This window comes from Vespa mandarinia, chromosome 13 (assembly GCF_050613455.1).
Source record: "Vespa mandarinia isolate Hongniang chromosome 13, ASM5061345v1, whole genome shotgun sequence".
In the NCBI taxonomy this organism is placed as follows: Eukaryota; Metazoa; Arthropoda; class Insecta; order Hymenoptera; family Vespidae; genus Vespa; species Vespa mandarinia.
In genome coordinates, this window is record NC_140822.1 from 864,482 (window position 1) to 882,755 (window position 18,274).

The 18,274-nt window shown below is 41.2% G+C and overlaps 1 protein-coding gene across 3 annotated transcripts in view; it reads right to left on the reverse strand.

Annotated features, from left to right (window-relative positions):
• Positions 1-3,712: 3,712 nt before the first annotated feature.
• The window catches only part of E23 (ABC transporter G family member E23), a 36,681-nt gene continuing 22,119 nt past the window's right edge, over positions 3,713-18,274 (reverse strand). For 2 of the 3 annotated variants that reach the window (XM_085661026.1, XM_085661027.1), the window contains exons 3-13: positions 11,047-11,207; positions 10,580-10,749; positions 8,738-8,843; positions 8,354-8,454; positions 7,984-8,239; positions 7,717-7,887; positions 7,034-7,155; positions 6,104-6,311; positions 5,385-5,599; positions 5,069-5,277; positions 3,713-4,984 (exon numbers count right to left, since the gene is read on the reverse strand). In XM_085661026.1, the coding sequence (XP_085517152.1) occupies positions 4,789-4,984; positions 5,069-5,277; positions 5,385-5,599; positions 6,104-6,311; positions 7,034-7,155; positions 7,717-7,887; positions 7,984-8,239; positions 8,354-8,454; positions 8,738-8,843; positions 10,580-10,749; positions 11,047-11,207 (1,915 nt within the window). In that variant the 3' untranslated portion in view covers positions 3,713-4,788. The remainder of the gene's footprint in view (positions 4,985-5,068; positions 5,278-5,384; positions 5,600-6,103; positions 6,312-7,033; positions 7,156-7,716; positions 7,888-7,983; positions 8,240-8,353; positions 8,455-8,737; positions 8,844-10,579; positions 10,750-11,046; positions 11,208-18,274) is intronic. The other variant, XM_085661028.1, reaches the window with a different exon arrangement.

Genomic DNA, 18,274 nt, shown 5'->3' on the forward strand with positions numbered 1-18,274 from the left:
ACACGGTAAAATCTCTCTCCTGCCCCCGCTCCCCGTCGCGTTGAGAATTGGCACAAACAACAAAGTCTTAGATAAAAAGGCACTATTTTAGTAAAGCGGAATAGTTTTGTTTACGTCGCCGTTTAGCCCTTTCCATTTCTTTTCTTTTTCCGCGATAACAAACATTCCTTTCTCTTCTCTGTGATAGTAAAAAAATGTGCGTACGAGTGGATAAGGTCTTTGAAATAGTCCACTTTTCGCGTTTAAGAGGCCCGAGGACGACCAAGGGAGTCATACATACATACATATATATACATACATATATATATATATATATATATATATATGCATATATCTATATGCATATATCTATATGCATACGAGAAAGCATATTTCCTTTTTGTTTTATCTCATCATTCTTTTCTCATTCGAGATTCGAGATTTTTTACTATTTTTTTCTCGGTAGAAATCTTTTCTTGGGAAGAATCCCACACGTAAAAGGACCAAAGTACATTTATTTTCTTGTCGATAGAATTCTTCGCAATTTTTCTTTTTTTTTTTCTTTTTTTTTCTTTTACTGCGGTTTTTTTTGTTCGTAATATTTATGTAAAAAACGTCAGTCTTTCGTATTTTTTGCCTTGTGCAAAAAGCATGACACGTGTGTGCTCATTGTAAGAACCGTATTCATAGCTATTATAAAACGAATATATGAATGAAGACGACGGACGTTCCTTATCGCGGAATAAAGAACGTAAAATGTTAATTATCGCGATAACGTAAGCGATATAAGAGCGTGAGATTACGGATGAATTCTATCGATTTCTATTTTTATTAATGACTATTCTTCGAAATATATATATATATATATATATATATATATATATATATATAAGCGTTACGAGTTATTTAAGATTCATTGGATTTCATGTTTTATAGAAACTAAGAAAAAGGCGCAGATCATGAACATGAGTCGAGCTCGATCACCGATATCCTTTCTGGTCCTCAATAAAACGATGTAATCGATAGACAGTGACGTTTGTCATACTTTTCTACATATTACGTACATATATACATATATATATATATATATACATATATATATATATATATACGTGTATATATACACATATATGCACACATACACACACACACATATATATATATATATAACTGATCGTAGCGCTCTTTTCTACGATACCGTTTGGAAAAAATAGATTGAATAAAAACGAAAGATATTGTGCAAACTATGAATTGTTGGTATTAGAACGATGCTTGCAAACATCGTTCCTCGGTATTCGACTGCAAAAGGCTATATTGTAAAACGTATACAAATGTCGTCGTGTAGAGCGTATATATTACAATATATGGGATATCAAAATTTTGAAAAAACATCTAGGCGACTCGAAACGTCGATGAATTATTGGTCGCACGTTTTTACGGGTATGCGTCAGATTGGAATGCATCGAAGATGAGAGAAGATCAAAGAGAAGAAGATCCCTTCGTTCTTCGATGCAATCCCTCTGCTTTATGTCAGATCAATGATAGTTCCTTTTAAAAAAAAGGATTCGGTTGAAGAGCGACATGTAGAAAAAAAAAACAATGTTGTTTGTGCATCTCGTTCAGCGTTACTTCTAATTGTAAGCACGAAACACGCTTCTTTCCCTCAATTAAATATATGTGCGCTTTATCTCCTCTTTCCCACCTTTTTGCTCTTTATAATCCTCCTTTGGAATTCTTTAGAAAATTGATAGAAATACTACGGTCAACGCACAGCCAGATATTTCTTAATTCATCCCGTTGCCATTCTGTCTTTCTCACTCTCTCTCACTCTCTCTCTCTCTCTCTCTCTCTCTTTCTTTCTCTCTCTTCCTCGCTATCCTCCTACTTTTTTCGGCTACGAGTCCACTCTTTTTCTCGCACACGCACCCATGTCCCCCATCGCGTAAACGCAACGCGCGCGTGCGCTCACACTCATACACGGACACGCACACACGCAACACACATACAGAGAATCGATTGAACACGTGGTGGATATTGCATTTGCGTGTACTGGACAATTTCTCGTGATTCTTTATCGGTTAATATCGTAAGTGCGGATAAGTCAACTCTCGAGTACGCGACGAATTTCTACGTCGTATTTATTTTTTTTCCTCTTATTTTTTTTTTTATTTGGAAAGTCTGCCAGCGATCAAAAGAGAATGCTCCGAGTCGTGTCAACTACGATACAACATTCGATTTATCATTTATATTTTCTTTTATATCATTTTAATTATAATATTATCTAAAAGGTCAGAAATCATCTGAAAACGAGAGATTACACGACTCGGATCATTTTCATAATCACCGGTACAAATGGTCCTCCCTACTTTAAAAACGAACGAGAACTATCGTGCGATCATTTGCTCGTTCGCGCATAGATATGCATCGATTTTGTATATGTATCTTCTTTCTCTCTATCTCTTTCTTTATTTTATTTTATTTTATTTTATTTTATTTTATTTTATTTTATTTTATTTTATTTTTTTCTTTTCCATTCATCGACGAACGAATACTCGTGTATTCGAACGAACGTATCGTAAAGCTAATATCACTTTAATCGTCAAACATTTAACGCAAAGAGCACACGAGCTCTTTCCCCACGAGCTTTTTTACGAGTTCGTCCAGTTCACGGTACCTATCATAATAATCGCGCGCTCGATCTAGCGCCTTTCTTCCTTTACGTTCCTTCACAATCATGCTAGTCTTGTATATTTCGAATATAGCTGCAATTATCTATCTATCTGTATTACACGACGAACACTGTCTTTTCACGACCGTGTGCCTCGTGATGGAAAGAAAAGGGTAAGGAAGGGTGAGAAATGAAGCGTAATGGAAAGGATCGACGACAACACGCGTCACTAGTTCTTGGTATAAAAGTTACACGACAAAATCGTCACTTCGACTACGATTTTGTCACGTCGAAAATGCGAAAATCTCGTAACGTCGATATATTACGTTACTCTGCGCAGCAAAAGACATGTACGTGTGCATACATACGCGCACATACACACATATATATACACATGCATATATATATAAATATATACATATATATATATATATATACGTATATATATATATATATATATATATATATATATATACGTATATAATCAGAATAATAATAATAATAATAGTAGTAATAATAATCATAATAATAATAATAATAATAATAATAATAATAATAATAATAATAATAATAATAATAATAATAATTATAATAATAATAATAATAATAATAATAATAATAATAATAATAATAATAATAATAATAATAATAATAATAATAATAATAATAATAATAATAATAATAATAATAATAATAATAATAATAATAATAATAATAATAATAATAATAATAATAATAATAATAATAATAATAATAATAATAATAATAAAAATAATAATAATAATAATAATAATAATAATAATAATAATAATAATAATAATAATAATAATAATAATAATAATAATAATAATAATAATAATAATAATAATAATAATAATAATAATAATAATAATAATAATAATAATAATAATAATAATAATAATAATAATAATAATAATAATAATAATAATAATAATAATAATAATAATAATAATAATAATAATAATAATAATAATAATAATAATAATAATAATAATAATAATAATAATAATAATAATAATAATAATAATAATAATAATAGCGGTAATGATATGATATCGACGTTACCAATAGTAATGAAAACGTTGATGGCGATGACGATGATAACAATGATAGTATTTGTAGCAAATAATCGTAATGCGATAAACAATTAACGTATTATTGCGGTAATAAAAAGTAAAAATAAACCTGTACTCGTTAATGACGACGCCGATGATAATAATGATAATGATATAATAATATTAATATAATAAAAGTAATAATAATAAAATATTAACAACTGATTCTTTTACGAACCACACGAGTAGAGACATTCACCCAGAAGCACGCGCGCACATCCATTCAAGTTCACACTCTCGCACATACTAGAGCGAGAAATTTTATATCGCTCGTACACAGACGATCAGTCGGTTTTTACGGCCTTTCGTACGCCGTGTGTTTCTTCTTATTATACCCTTCTCGCCGCTACAGAAAAAAAAAAGAAAACAAACAACGAAAAAGAAACAAGGTACGGAGAAAAGACGAGTGTTCCTTGACGTACGCAAAGTTTCCTTTTTTGTAACCCCCTACTCTTTCATTATTTCTCTCTTTCCCTCTCTCTTTCTCTTTCTTTCTCGACTTTTACACACTTGTCCTTTGGACTCACCTTGCATGTCGCACGCGTATAAAGTTTTTAGATATATTATACAATGTTTATATGTGTGTATATATATATATATATATATATATATATATGTATGCATGTATGTATGTATATATGTATGTATATAATAACTAATGCAAATAACACGTCTAATCTCTTAGTGCCAAAAATTGGAGCATTTTCTATCTTCTTATCGTCGAGAATAGGCAAAAGGGCCCGTAATTGTGATGGCCATGAGAGAACGAAAGAGAGAAAGAGATGACTAGCTATCCGGAATCGTAGCCTCGCGCCTATCATCTATTATTCTCTCGTCTCTTGAAAAAATGAATATGAACGGTCCGACGTTTTGAATGACCGACGGACAATCTAATCGCGAGATCGCCGTAATCGATGGCGGTTTTTTTCACGACGTGTCGTCTAACCGGGATGAGTACGTTGAAAAGTATGCTGCCTAGAGTAGGTGCGCCTTTGTTGGGCCGTCTCATTTGGGTACGCGATAATAACGCAGAACGAGATAACCGAGGGTACGGAAAATGACGAGGAAGGCGAGTAGGACAGCCGTGTTTGCCCAAAGTGGCAAACCCGAACCCCTCGCACCACCTTGGTTCTCCAATATTGCCGACACAGGTATCGTTGTACCGTTCTTGCATTCGAGAAACTTACTTGGCTGGGAGCACCTGAGAAATAGATCGAGAAGGGTCACGCGGAATAATTTTTTCATGATATCGCATGACAGAAGCAAAATCAAAAGTATCTCTTACGCGATCGGTTCTCCAACGCCGAATTCGAGAATCTGCATATTTTGATAGGCGTAATGCACCATGCTAGCGTATCGAGCCCATGCTAACCACGGTGGTACAGCTGTCGCCAAGTAACCACCCAAAAGTTGAGTGGCTAGAGTGTACAAAGCGCTAGCGGTTATGCTCACTTGAAGATCCAGACAACAGGCGCCAACGAAAAATCCGACGCTCTAAAAAGAAAAAAAAAAGGTTGAAAGAAATGGGGAGAGATTTTTTATCAGTCCTATCGTCAATTAAGAAGAGAGCGACGTTCTCGTAATCGGTTGAATATACGAACCTGCGCGACTACGGTGTTGAGAAGTAAAAATGCCAACAACGTGACAAAGACCGCCGGGCTCTGGAAGCCCAACATTGGGTAACTAATGATATGGTAAACGGCGGGTAATGTTATCGTCAATGGCAGCTCGCCGACCATTTTCGCCAAGTAATAGGCCGACAGCCGATACGATCCTGATAATCGCTCCTTGTTGATAACCTCCCGTTCCGGAGGAACTGAAACAGATCAGAACTTAAAGTTAGAGAGACCAACGAATAATAAACGTGTCTGCTTATGTTTCCGCTAGATTAACATAACAAAAGCTGCTCGTCCAAATCTCCGAGCCGATGGTTGCGACTCCCTCTAATCTGTGACCGTTTTACTAGGTCACATTTCGTCCCACATACCTCGAGATTCTTCATTGAACGTTCCGTCGTCCTTTGCATATCTTTGTAGTAAAAGAAAAAAAAAAAAGAAAAAAAAAGAAATAAAAAAGAAGTGTTGTTGAATGCCCGATTGAGCGTATTACGTTGTGGCTCAATTAACCAATCAGCTTCGTTTGGCTCACGCTCGTTGCGCAATCGTACGAGAGTTACCTGATGAAAACTTGAGAACTTTCCACTAGCTCTAACTCACGTTATGCTAGAATATTTACGCATTTGGCAATGTTATTATCGGTAAATTATAATGTTTAGAGCGCAAAACAAAGTATATCGATGTTAGGATAAAAAGAAACTTACAACTGGAGAGTGCACCAAAGTGTGCGAAGAGCATCCAATATGTGGTGCTGAAGAACATCCATCCTTGAATGTCGTGAAGGGCAGCTTCGGTCCTAGGTAGCCTCAGCCATAAAAGACCGGCCAACAAGCCTAGGGCTATCGTTTGTAGCCAATTTAAGCGAGACAGCATTCTTGGTCGTGCCTCTTGAAAATTTCTTTCCGATAATACCTATCGACGTACAAGAAGAGATGTAGAGAGAGAGAGAGAGAGAGAGAGAGAGAGAGAGAGAGAGGGAGAGAGAGAGAGAGAGAGAGCGCGCGCGAGGGGGAAGGGTGGGGAAAGAGACGAGAAGAGAAGGAATACGATCTCTCAAAAAGATAGATAATGACTTGTTCGACCGTTTTGCAAATACACGAAGGATTTATTTAACGAGATAACTCAACCCCCTTTTTGTGTTTATCGATATCGAGAGTTTCGATTTATCGATGCTAAGAGAGAAGAAGAAGAAGAAAAAGAAGGAAAAAGTGAAGCGAGTGCATATGCGCGTTTGTACGAAGCGCCATTACGAAGCGCCATTACGAAGGGAGAGGGGCATACTGCGCTCGTAGTAATTATCCGGATATGGTGAATCGCGTAAACGCGACCTAGTTCCCCTTTCTGCTCGGCCAGCTCCCTTTCGCGCCAAGTTACGCGTGCACGCTTTTCGCTCTTCTCTGTGATTTACAGAGCCCTGATTCGCGCTTACACGCACGCACTTGTGTCGCTGGTCAGCTTTTGTATTTAGTTTTAAATTAAAAACGAACGAACGAACGAACGTACGAAAAAAAGATCTATCGTAAAGATTTACTTATCTCGTCGACGTAAATGTGTTTAACGAAAATGATGATAAAATGCAAATTGCCTTATTCTTTTTTCTTTTTCACAAATTTCGTTTCATTAAACATACTAACTTTGAATTGCGACCAGAAACTGGTTGGCCACTGCCAGGAATAATCGTCGTCCGCGGAATTTGCGCTGCTGCTGGCATGACTCTGCGTGTCCAGCCATAAGGTGCCTCCTTCGTCTTCCTTTCCTACAAATTATTTCCTAATTAATTTCCCAAAAGAATTTGATTTCTAATTCTTAATCAACGATATCTCCTTTCGACGAATTAAGAATATATTAAAACTATCGGTAAGAATCGTCTACTCTTCCGTCGATCCTTAAAATGTGAAAAAATGTTAAAGTATATTCCGAGGAATACGAAACGAAGCCGACCTTTGATTATTCCAAGTCACGGAGATCAAAGACACATTTGCCGTCATGATGAAAAATATCGTGCATTCGAGTTCATTTATAAACGACTGTCGTTGATCGATAGTCCAAGAGTGTATGTGTGCGGGAAGAAGAAGAAGGCGGAGGAGGAGGAGGTTGAGGAGGAGAAGGAGGAGGGGGGGGGGGAGGAAAGTATTCTTACCGATAGCCGACTACAATGACGCGCATTCATGATCGAAAGTTGGCAACGTGGACGCGTCTTATCCGAAGAATGTAAGATTAGCATTCTCCGTTGTTAAACGTTGTTAAAGTTTGTCGGTACAATTTGCTAGGACAGAAAGGGAGAGTAAGTTGTAGTGGTGCGCATACTGCGTAATACCGTTGTGCCCGATGTGATGTTCGTGATAATGGATGAGATGGTCGCAGAGCGGATGTTGGCTGGGATTATAGTCCGGACGAAGTTCCGGCGGACAGTCGGGTCCCTGTCTCGCCGCTCGAGCTGCAGCAACTATGCGTTCTCGTACTTCCTCCGGGCCCTTTATTTGCTCGACTGAAAGGAGAAACGATTGCGTCACGATTGCAATTCGTCTGCAATTACATTGCAATACGACAGCAATTCGAGACGCCTTCGATCATTCTTACTCACGTATAAAGTCTGCTGGATTGTAATGAGGCAAAAGAGTCAATCCGATCGTCGAAAAGAACCTGCCGATGTTCGCCGTTGAACCATAATAGGCGACCTGTCCACGGCTTAGCAATAGAAGTTTACTGAAGCTATGAAACATCCGTGAACTCGGTTGATGCACGGTCACGACGATACTCTTGCCCTCTTGCTCGGCGTACTTTTTAAGACGTGAGATCAAAGCCTGCGCGGAGTGCGAGTCCAAGCCGCTCGTTGGTTCCTACGAAACGTATCGCATCCTAAATAACTCTAGAAAATTCCTAATGTCTCGGATATATTCCATTTTCAAAAAAATATCTTTTATCGATTTCCCCATGAAACATATTATACTTACGTCGAGTAGCATCAAGGACGGATTCGTGAGTAGTTCGCAGGCTATGCTCGTTCGCTTTTTTTCACCGCCGGATAGTCCTCGCTTCGTATAATCGCCGATAACTACAGATAGATAGACAGATACATAGATAGATACATAGATGGATAGATAGATAGATGGGTAGATAGAGAGAGAGAGAGAGAGAGAGAGAGAGAGAGAGAGAGAGAGAGAAATAAGGAATGTATTGGATCAATGCTTCACTCAGATAGCAAAAGTTTCCCTTTTCAGCGAAGAAATATATCCGGATCGAATCGGAAAATATCGTGAAAAAAATGACGTCTTATATAAACTATTATATCGACTATTTTCTTTCGATCGGCTTACATTTCCCTCGTTGATACTCACTGGTATCTTGGCAGGCCGCGAGGTCGAGAACCTCGATGATATGGTCGACGCACTGCATCTTCTGCGAGTGTGTCAGCGTGTCCGGAAGTCTCAGCCTCGCCTGGTACTGAAAATCGCAAACGATCGATTTCATTCGTTGGTAACGTATTAATATCTCTTCCGTTTCGTCTCTCCTGCCGTTGCCGCATTTAAAAGCCCCGTGCCCTCGTTTACGCATCCGTGGACATTAAACGTTAGCATAAACCGTTCCTTACAATTTCCCTTTCGCGATACTCGTGCTATTTTTCCAAGTTGCTCGAGGAGACGCTACCCAGGGGGAGACGCAAGGAGGGGGAGTGGCGAGGAGGAGGGGAGGGGGCAGAGAGGAAATGTAATCGCACGATCGAATGCGATGCGAGACTCGACCCGTTATACGGAGAGAGAAAGTGCCGTCGTCGACGATGTTTACCTCCTACCTTTTGCCATATCAAAGCGTATCCGAGAGAGGAGAAAAGAGGCACGTAGACGAATTTCTAGAGGAGAAGAAAAGAAAAGAAAAAAGAAGAAAGAAAGCTAAAGAAAGAACTTTCAAACGCGTCTACGTGCTTTCGTTCTTCGTAATTTTGGAAGGAAGGAAGGAAGAACTAGTAGTAGTTCGATTTCTATCGCATCTAGGGTGATATACGCGTGATATACATGCTCGAAAGAGGCGAACGCGTTAGACGGCGCCGACTGTTTTCGAAAGACGTAAGACGCGTGCTGCTGTGCGGTGCGGTGCGGTGCGGTGCTGCCGTCGCGCCGCCAGCGGTTCACTGACCGAGTTATGACGTCATCGTGAGAGCCGCCCCCGGGCCGCCTCCGTCTACTATCCTCTCTCGCTTGTTCGTTCACGCAGCATGGGCTCTCTCCTAACGGAGTCGGAGTCGTCTAAGCGCCCAAAGACTCCTCCTACCTGCGACGTTAACGATAATCTACGAATTTGTCAAGTTTTTCTATTTGGAAGGGAAGAAGAAAAGATGGTCGGCGTTCTTGATTACGCATGAGAAAAGATTCATCGAATCGAGGATGCATTTAGACGCAAAATATTCTTGAATTCTTACGAGAGAGAGAGAGAGAGAGATCGTATCGCACGCGTCATCGCATTCAATTAGCGGCTCAACGAGGTGGTATTAAATTTTCCGCGAGAGGGAAAGGGAGGACGAGAGGGTTGCGCTGGCTTTCAGCCCGACGACGGTCTTTTCGACGACGTCGAGTCTCGCGAGATAGGCGCGATACGTAGGCGCGAATACGGTGTTCTCCTAATTCGCGCCCACTTTTCAGCGTGGGACTTGATAAATTCCGAGTGAAAGGCGTATACAATAAAGTTGCCAAGAGCAGTGGCCAGTTTTCGTGGAAAACAAGAAAACACGACGCAACTCGGAGCTTGGTTTCTTGGTCTCTTAGTCTGACCATTATCGAGTAATCGTACGATCGTCCCTTTTTCCTTCGTATTATCTTTTGGTTATACCATCTTTCGATTAGAGACGTCTCCTCACCCTCTCGATTCTCTTATCTATTAAATGTAACGCAGTCGTTTGGACGGCTAGGCATCGAAATGTAACCTGCTAGAAACTTTTTCCAAGAAAATCACATACACAGGCACGCAGGCACGCACGCACGCACACACGCATGCACGCACGCACGCACGCACGCACGCATGCATGCGCGCCCTTGCGAATAGACACTTCTTTACACTTTGTTCGTGCAAGTAATATTCTACCCGAGTAGTCGTCACTGTTACTACAATCTTTAAAGGCTAGAAATCCTTTATCTTTTCCTTACTCTTAATATTATTCGTCGAAGGTAACGCAGTCGGTGACTTACCTCCAAGGTTTGTCGTAACGTGAGATCAGGAAAGAAAACGTCTTGTTGTTGTACGTAACAAATCCTACGACGCCATCTTTTCGTGAGCCTCTCGCGATTCAACCAAATCTCTCCGCCGTCCAGACTGACCCTTCCGGAGAGGCAATTCAACAAAGTCGTTTTCCCGCATCCTTTGCACAAAATTTCATCATCGTTAATGGCTTGTAATGGTCTGAGGCATCGATAAGAACGATAAATACTTTTCGAGTTAAGCGAAATCGAAACGGTCTTTTCCTTTTTTCTTTTTTTCTTTCGCCGTCAATTAATTAACGAAACTAACGTTCTCGCAAAGTCATCGGGGTGGGGGAAGGGTGAGGAGGAGGAGGAGGGGAAGAAGAGTGAAGATAATCTCAAAGCTGAATTTGGTCCTCTTCGAGAAGAACTCGCTTTCGAATAGGTTCGTTAGGACGAAGGGAGATGATAAATACCTGAAGGGCCCATGACGGCTAAGAGCTCGCCCGGCTTGACGACTCCCGAAACATCTCGAAGAAGCGCCCGTTTCTCCTTGACCACCTGCAGTCCTCTAAAGATTAGCTGCACCGGACGAGAATCCAACGGGCAGACCAACTGCAGGGTCGAGCTTTCCACTCTGCAACGATAATAGAACGGAGAATCCATTAGTAGAATCGTAGTTGCGTCGAGAACTGTATCGGATGAACTACGGTACTGGAATGACACCGAAGGATATGATAATGACCGATAAAGCTACTTCTGAGAACAAACGAAACGCGATTCGCAAAAATAAGATCTGCTTGTTGACGCTCATCATCTTGCCTCGACGACGCTTGACTTTTTATATACATATATATGTAATAGTTTGATATACGTATCAAAAAAAGAAAAAAAAAAAAAAAACAAGAAAAAAAGATAATCGTGTCGAGTCGAAAGAAGAGATAAGGAAGAGGAATTTTTTACAAAGTTATCGATGTTACATTACAAAAGCCGAATGAACGGCAAAGGACTAAATGGTATTTATATAAAAGGAACAATTCATTCGTATATGCATACGTGTACGCTATACACTATAGGATTATAAGAATCGGTATTGAGAAAGAGCATATGAAACGGACGGAATTATTAATGTTGTAAAGGAAATCAGTCGAGTCGAATAAAAGTTGGAGATTGTCGTAGGATCGGTGGCGACGAACGAAACGGGGCCGACACGTGGGCCTTAATGCCATTTACAGGAGGCGAGGCGCGAGTCGCCTCGAACGCTCGACGAACAACAGCCTTCGTAATAAGAGTGACGTCTCGTCGGAGCTATTTCATGCAGGCGCAAGCACCGGCACTTTATTGCAGAGACGAGAATCAAGATTTAAACCCTTGCTTTGGTTACAGACGCACGGAATTACACTGTAATTCAATCTCATCGCTTTCGAATATTCGGCCCACGAAATCGACCGAAATATCGGAATTATATGGTTGGTACTCGTCGTTCGAGAAGAACTTTGTTTCGTCGAGGAAAGGAAAGGAAAGGAAAGGAAAGGAGACGAAGAAACGGGTTTCCTCTCCTTCCTCGAGAGGAGATTCTCGCGTCTCTTGAAATATTGTACGCGCGAGCGCGAGCGCGTGCCCTAAGATCAAAAAGAGAGAATCGAATTTATTCTTTCAATCGGCCGAATTACGTTTCTACGCGGAAAAAATAAAAAAAAAAAAATAATAAATAAATAAGTAAATAAATAAATAAATAAATAAAAGATATTTGAAATCCAATTAAAAGGGAGACGGTCAAAATTATAAAAGATGAAGGATGGTGGACGATGTGTGGAAAGAAGGAGATGCGGGGACCATTTGCGGTCGTGTTTGTACCGTACGGTCCCTCTTACCGTCGACTACGGCAAGACTATACCGGATAAACAGTCGGTCGAATTTTATCCTTGCGGTTTGAGCTTGCCAAACGGTCCATCGACTTCTATTTTGTGGTCGGCTTTACCGTATCGTAATATCTTTAAGTCGGAGTGAGACGGCACAATGTGGTTTCGGAGGAGAAAAAGAAAAGAAAAAGAGAGAGAGAGAGAGAGAGAGAAAAGAAAGAAATATACATCTCCGATTTTCGTGTGATCTCTTGATACGTAGACGCCAGAAGACAGACAATTTGGACACTAATGTATCTTAGTATAGATGAGCTTGTTGAAATGCATGAGAAAACAACGATGACGCATCATTGGACACCGATAGGTACTGCCTATCTGATCTGCCTACGTCCATCTACGAGTAGAGGAGGGTACTCGATGTACTTATTTCGCATAGATATTAAATCACTTTACGTATGTACACAAACTAGATCGCTCTACTCGCTGGCGCCGTTCATGACGTAAGAATTATTAAAGCCGACCTATTGCCTACACTCTACGATCGTTCAACTTTGAGACAAACTTTGAGCGTATCGTGTGAAAGAGAAAAGAGGCAACGGAAGCCTTCAATTATTATCAATAGGAGAAGACTCGTAAAAAGTGAAAGCGGAAGGAGAGCTCGTGGCTCGATATCCAAGTAACTCGGTGCAACGAACGCAAAGTCGATCGGAGATCGGCTCGAGAGGAGTCGGAGAGTGGAAAGAAGAGTCTCGTTGGGATGCTCTGGAGCGCGAATTCGAGTGAGGTAAGAGGAAGAGGGGAGAAGGGCTGACCCCTCCGAGGGAAGCGAACGAGTAGTCGGAGGGCTCGTGTGCTATCCGAGAGGGAGAAGGAAAAAAGGAGAAGAGGCCTGTTAGAAGGAGGGATAGAGTAGAGAGAGAGAGAGAGAGAGAGAGAGAGAGAGAGAGAGAGAATTGCCAAGAATATCCGAGGGCCGATGACCCGTGACACAGCCGCGCATATACGTATATATGTATATCTAATAGGATGTGGCTCAACGTTCAAGTAAGAGCCGACGACGAGCGTCATTACGATCGCACCCCCGCGACACTTTACCCAAACGAAAGGGAAAGCACGTCTTCATCTATTCTGGAAATTTTCTACTTTTTGTCATTCTGGATTTTCTTTAGCCTTTAGCGTATATATTTAAGAAAATAAAAACATTCGCATAAGCCGATAGTATTTTATCATGAGCCGGGTATTAGGTCGTATGTCTTGAGAGTTAAATCTCTCTCTCTCTCTCTCTCTCTCTCTCTTTCTTTCTCTTGCGAGAAAAACAAAGAATGTGGAGAGATACATGGATAGGTAGATGGGTATAGAAAGAGAGGGCGTCGTTTGGCGAGGAAAGCGATACGGTTTATAGCGACGGGTGCGAGGGGTACCACATAGCTAGAAGGGGAACGAGTCGAGTTTTAGTGGTAAGAAATCACTCGCTTGTCTCTCGAAGGATGACGAGCTTCGACGTATCTCTCTTGCTCGTAGGAGTCGGCTCGCTCGCGATTGGACCGCTCGACCTCTCGGCGCGAATCGAAGCGAGAAACTCGCGTCGTTAGGTCGATGAATTGATTTATACGCGCTCGTAAGCAGCCTCGGGTAAAGGGTCGAGATCCTTGATTGCGAGCGAGCTCTATCGTTTCGTTAGGAGAACGAGAGAAGAGGCTAGATCGACTCGACTCGACTCGACTCGATTCAACTCGACTCGACTCGACTCAACTCGAGTCAGCTCGGCTTGGTTCGCGACGCTCTATCGATCTCGACGCTCGTATTTTATCGCTTTCCTACGCTTCGAGATGCCGAACGATCAGCAATCCTTTACTCCCTTTTTGCCCTACTCCTCTTTCTCGATTTTACGATGTCTCTCCCTCTACCTTCTCGTTGATAGCGTCTTTTATTCATTAACACACCTTTTATATTTTTACAAACGGACCCGAGGATCATGATCAATGACGAATTAATCATTTATTTCCAAATTTCTACAAAGTTTCAAACTTGTACCACCTTTCGTATAACAAAAAATCTTCACCTTAGCGATTTTACCGTCTCCTTTCGTAGTTGGTCAAGCTTTAAACGTCTCCCGTGTATGTATATTCGAGCGAGCCGTACGGTCGTATACGTCGAGAGTCGCTCGCTTGTTTTTCAACGTGCCGTTGACCTCGTGCCGTATATGCGCGTATATATGTATATATAGACGGACAGCTACATGCACATGCTCTCTCTCTCTCTCTCTCTCTCTCTCTCTTTCTGCATTTATATATACATATACGTATGTATATGTATATATAAATATATGTATATATATATATATATATATATATATGTATATTCGCACACGCATGCATATGTATACATATGTATATAAACAGAGAGTCACTTTCTCGTGGCGTCGATCGAGAAAACGAACTCTCAGCGGCGATATCGCCGGACTGTGATTGCGTCGAGAGTATGCGGCAGGATAGAAAGACTGATAAAAAGAGAAAGAGAAAGAGAGAGAGAGAGAGAGAGAGAGAGAGAGCTGTGGGGATAAAATGTGGGTGGCGCCATAGGAAGACGTCGATTTAACGGGAACAGTCGTTTCTTCGAACCTTCGATGCTTCTTGCCATCGTCAAGAGGGCTACCATGAATTTAATCGACTTCTAAATGAAAAACATCGGGAAAGAAAAAGAGACTAAGAGAGAAAATTATTAACGATAAGTAATATCCGTTTTTCGTCGATTAATGATGATTCTTTCTTCGTGAATATGATTTTACGATTAAAACGGTACGCCGTTAGGAGATCATTCGTCGCTCCGATCGACCGACTGGCCCAATTTTCAACGATTTCTCCTTCGCTCTAGCAAACCATACGAGAGATTTGTGCTGGTAGATCATATATTTAGCGGTGCACTTTGCACTCCCTCTCACTTGAATAATTGACGTTAAAAAAGTGTTTATATTCGAGCATAAAGTTTCTGCTCGAAGAAAAAGAATATCGATACTAGGGAGAAAGAATCGCCGCTATTGTGGTCCATCGACGTAAGAATATCTTTTCTTCGACAACGAGAGATTATCTCGGGAAAGGACAAAGAAAACGGCAATAGTCGTACTTGGTTCTCTCGAATGCACCTGCCTCGAAGGATGCAATTAATCGTTAATGAAGGCAACTCGCCGGAAACCGCGCCTAGTTGATCACGAATTCACGGATGTCACGCGTTTCTTCGCTTCGCTACGACGCCAAGAAGCGAATCGATCGCCAAGGTGAGATCGACGAGTGAGGAAAAGTCTTCGGCAGAGTCTTTTTTCTTTTTTTTTTCTTTTTTTTTTTTAAAGAAAAAAAAAACAAAAAAAAAACAAAAAAATAAACAATAAAGAAAGGAAAAGAAACAAAAAAGAAAAAGAACAAGTATGATTTCCTAAGTGCTATACATCCGACCCGATTCATTTAGCTATGAATACAGAAAAGGCTACCAAATCGATAGGTGGGATAATCGTGCTTGTCTACTCTCTCGTACCTCGAGATCGGGAGCGTTCACGGATATGATATCTCTTGGGAAAGAAGGAGGAAAAGAGAGAGGGAGAAAATGGAGAACCGGTCACGCCCCGAGCGGGCTTCGACGATCGGCGACGTTTTCAGGGCGAAAAAGTTAGCCGGAAGCCTGGGGGCCGAACCGGCTGTTCTTTCGGAGTCGCTAGAGATAGATAGGTAGGTAGCTAGGTAGATAGATAGATAGGTAGGTAGGTAGGTAGGTAGGTAGGTAGGTAGGTAGGTAGGTAGGTAGGTAGGTAGGTAGGTAGGTAGGTAGGTAGGTAGGTAGGTAGGTAGATAGGTAGATAGGTAGGTTGCTGGCAACGGTGCTACCGCTACACCGCCTCCTGTGCTGCAGGTCACGCGGAAGTGAACGGCTCTTTCTCTTTCCGACAATTTTTCGGCCCAGAAAACATTCCCCTCGCATCTCCTCCTCGCGTATTTCCTCGCGACTCAGTGTGGGCGTCGGTGCAGCCTGGATACCTCTTTTGATGCCACGAGAAAACTTAAATAAAGGGCAAAGTGGATCATTGCTAGTAGAAACGGTATTTACGAGTCAGACAAATAGGATCGAGGCGGAAGCGAGAAAGGCGCTCCTCTTATCTGGAATGCGACGATTTATGCACCAACACTAAGATACGAAACGTAGGGATCGATGATAACTGTTGTTTGTGCATTTTTCTCCTAGGAAATATCGACATGATAAAAGGTGGCACGTAAATACTATTTTATTACGTTAATAATAAAATAAGAAATGAGTAATATATATATATATATATATATATATATATATATATATATAAATGCACAATATGTATATAAGAGATAATAAAATCGATATTATAAGTAGGTCCTCTCTCTCTCTCTCTCTCTCTCTCTCTCTCTCTCTCTCTCTCTCTCTCTCTCTCTCTCCTTCTCTCTCTCCGGTGAGAATAAATATAAGAAGAAAAAGAGCCAGAGGACACGTCGCTTTCGCTGTCGATATTTATGCGAACAACCCTATTTCTGGCGCGGTAGGGCTCGCATAACGGCGATAGCAGCGCTTCGCCGCTTGCACCCAAGTGCATTTCAGCGAGATTACGGGTGCATCGACCTCGTCGCCGCCGCTGCTACTGCCGCCGCCGCCGCCGTTGCCGTCGCCGCAGCTCCCACCTCCGACTTCTCTGGCCTCCCCCTCGGAGGTCGTCAACGATTCTCCCCCTCTATTTTCCCCATCTCTCTTGTTCTCTCTCTCTCTCTCTCTCTCTCTCATGCTCTCAACAAGAAAGGGCCTTCTTCTTTCCCTTCTTCGCTTTCTTTTAACGCCCTTTCGAGCCCTTTCGAGCCCTTTCGAGCTTATGCAACCTTCCGACCTGTATGTCGACGCAAAAGTCTTTTTTCTGGAATGTCCGCGATCTTTACTACGATAATTTTCTTTTATTTTTTTTTTAACATTATTACTTATTAATCAAATTCGATTCGAATTATAAAGAAAAGATCGAAGAAAAGATATTACGTGCAAGTTACGGAGACGTAGGAAGCAAGATGTTAAGACGAGAAAGAGAGAGAGATAAACTACACGCACGCGCGACTTTTTTCAGTAGCAAGCGTGGCGCGACACCGCATCACGTGTCTAGAATGTTACTTTCACTTTACACACGTACTTACTTCTAACTCGAGCTCGTACGAGGATCGTACAGAGTGCAATAATCTATTTTGCAACGGTGCATTATGAATCTCTCCGTTCGGCCCGTTAGATGCACGGTGGAAACGGATCTTGAAATTCCAGCTGCCACGAGCTAGAAATGCCGCGGCTCGTTCCAACGTCGTTATAAATTGAACGAAACCGCGCTAATTTGCCAGCAACGCGGCACAGTGTCGGCACGGTCTACAAACGAAAAGAAAAAGAGAGACACACAGAGATAGAGAGAGAAAGAGAGAGAGAGAGAGAGAGAGAGAGAGAGAGAGAGAGAGAGAGAAAGAAAGAGAGAAAGAGAGAGAGGATTAATCGTGCCCTCTCTCCTCTCGTCATTCTCGATTAAAATGTACAAAATCGAGAAAAGACAAATTCGATTGGGAAAGAAACGAAGACAAGACGACGGCAACGACCTCCCATTGGGTCGTGGCCTTGACATCCTTATGAGGAAACCTCTTAGTGCGATACGAACTTACTCGATGGCAAAGACGACGACGACGACGACGACGACGACGACGACGACGACGACGTTAGCGACGATAGACGCCGGTAGACACTACATTAGACCACGTGGCTACAGTAGCGATTAGTTAAAGATTTCCTAATGTTTCATATCTCAGCGAAA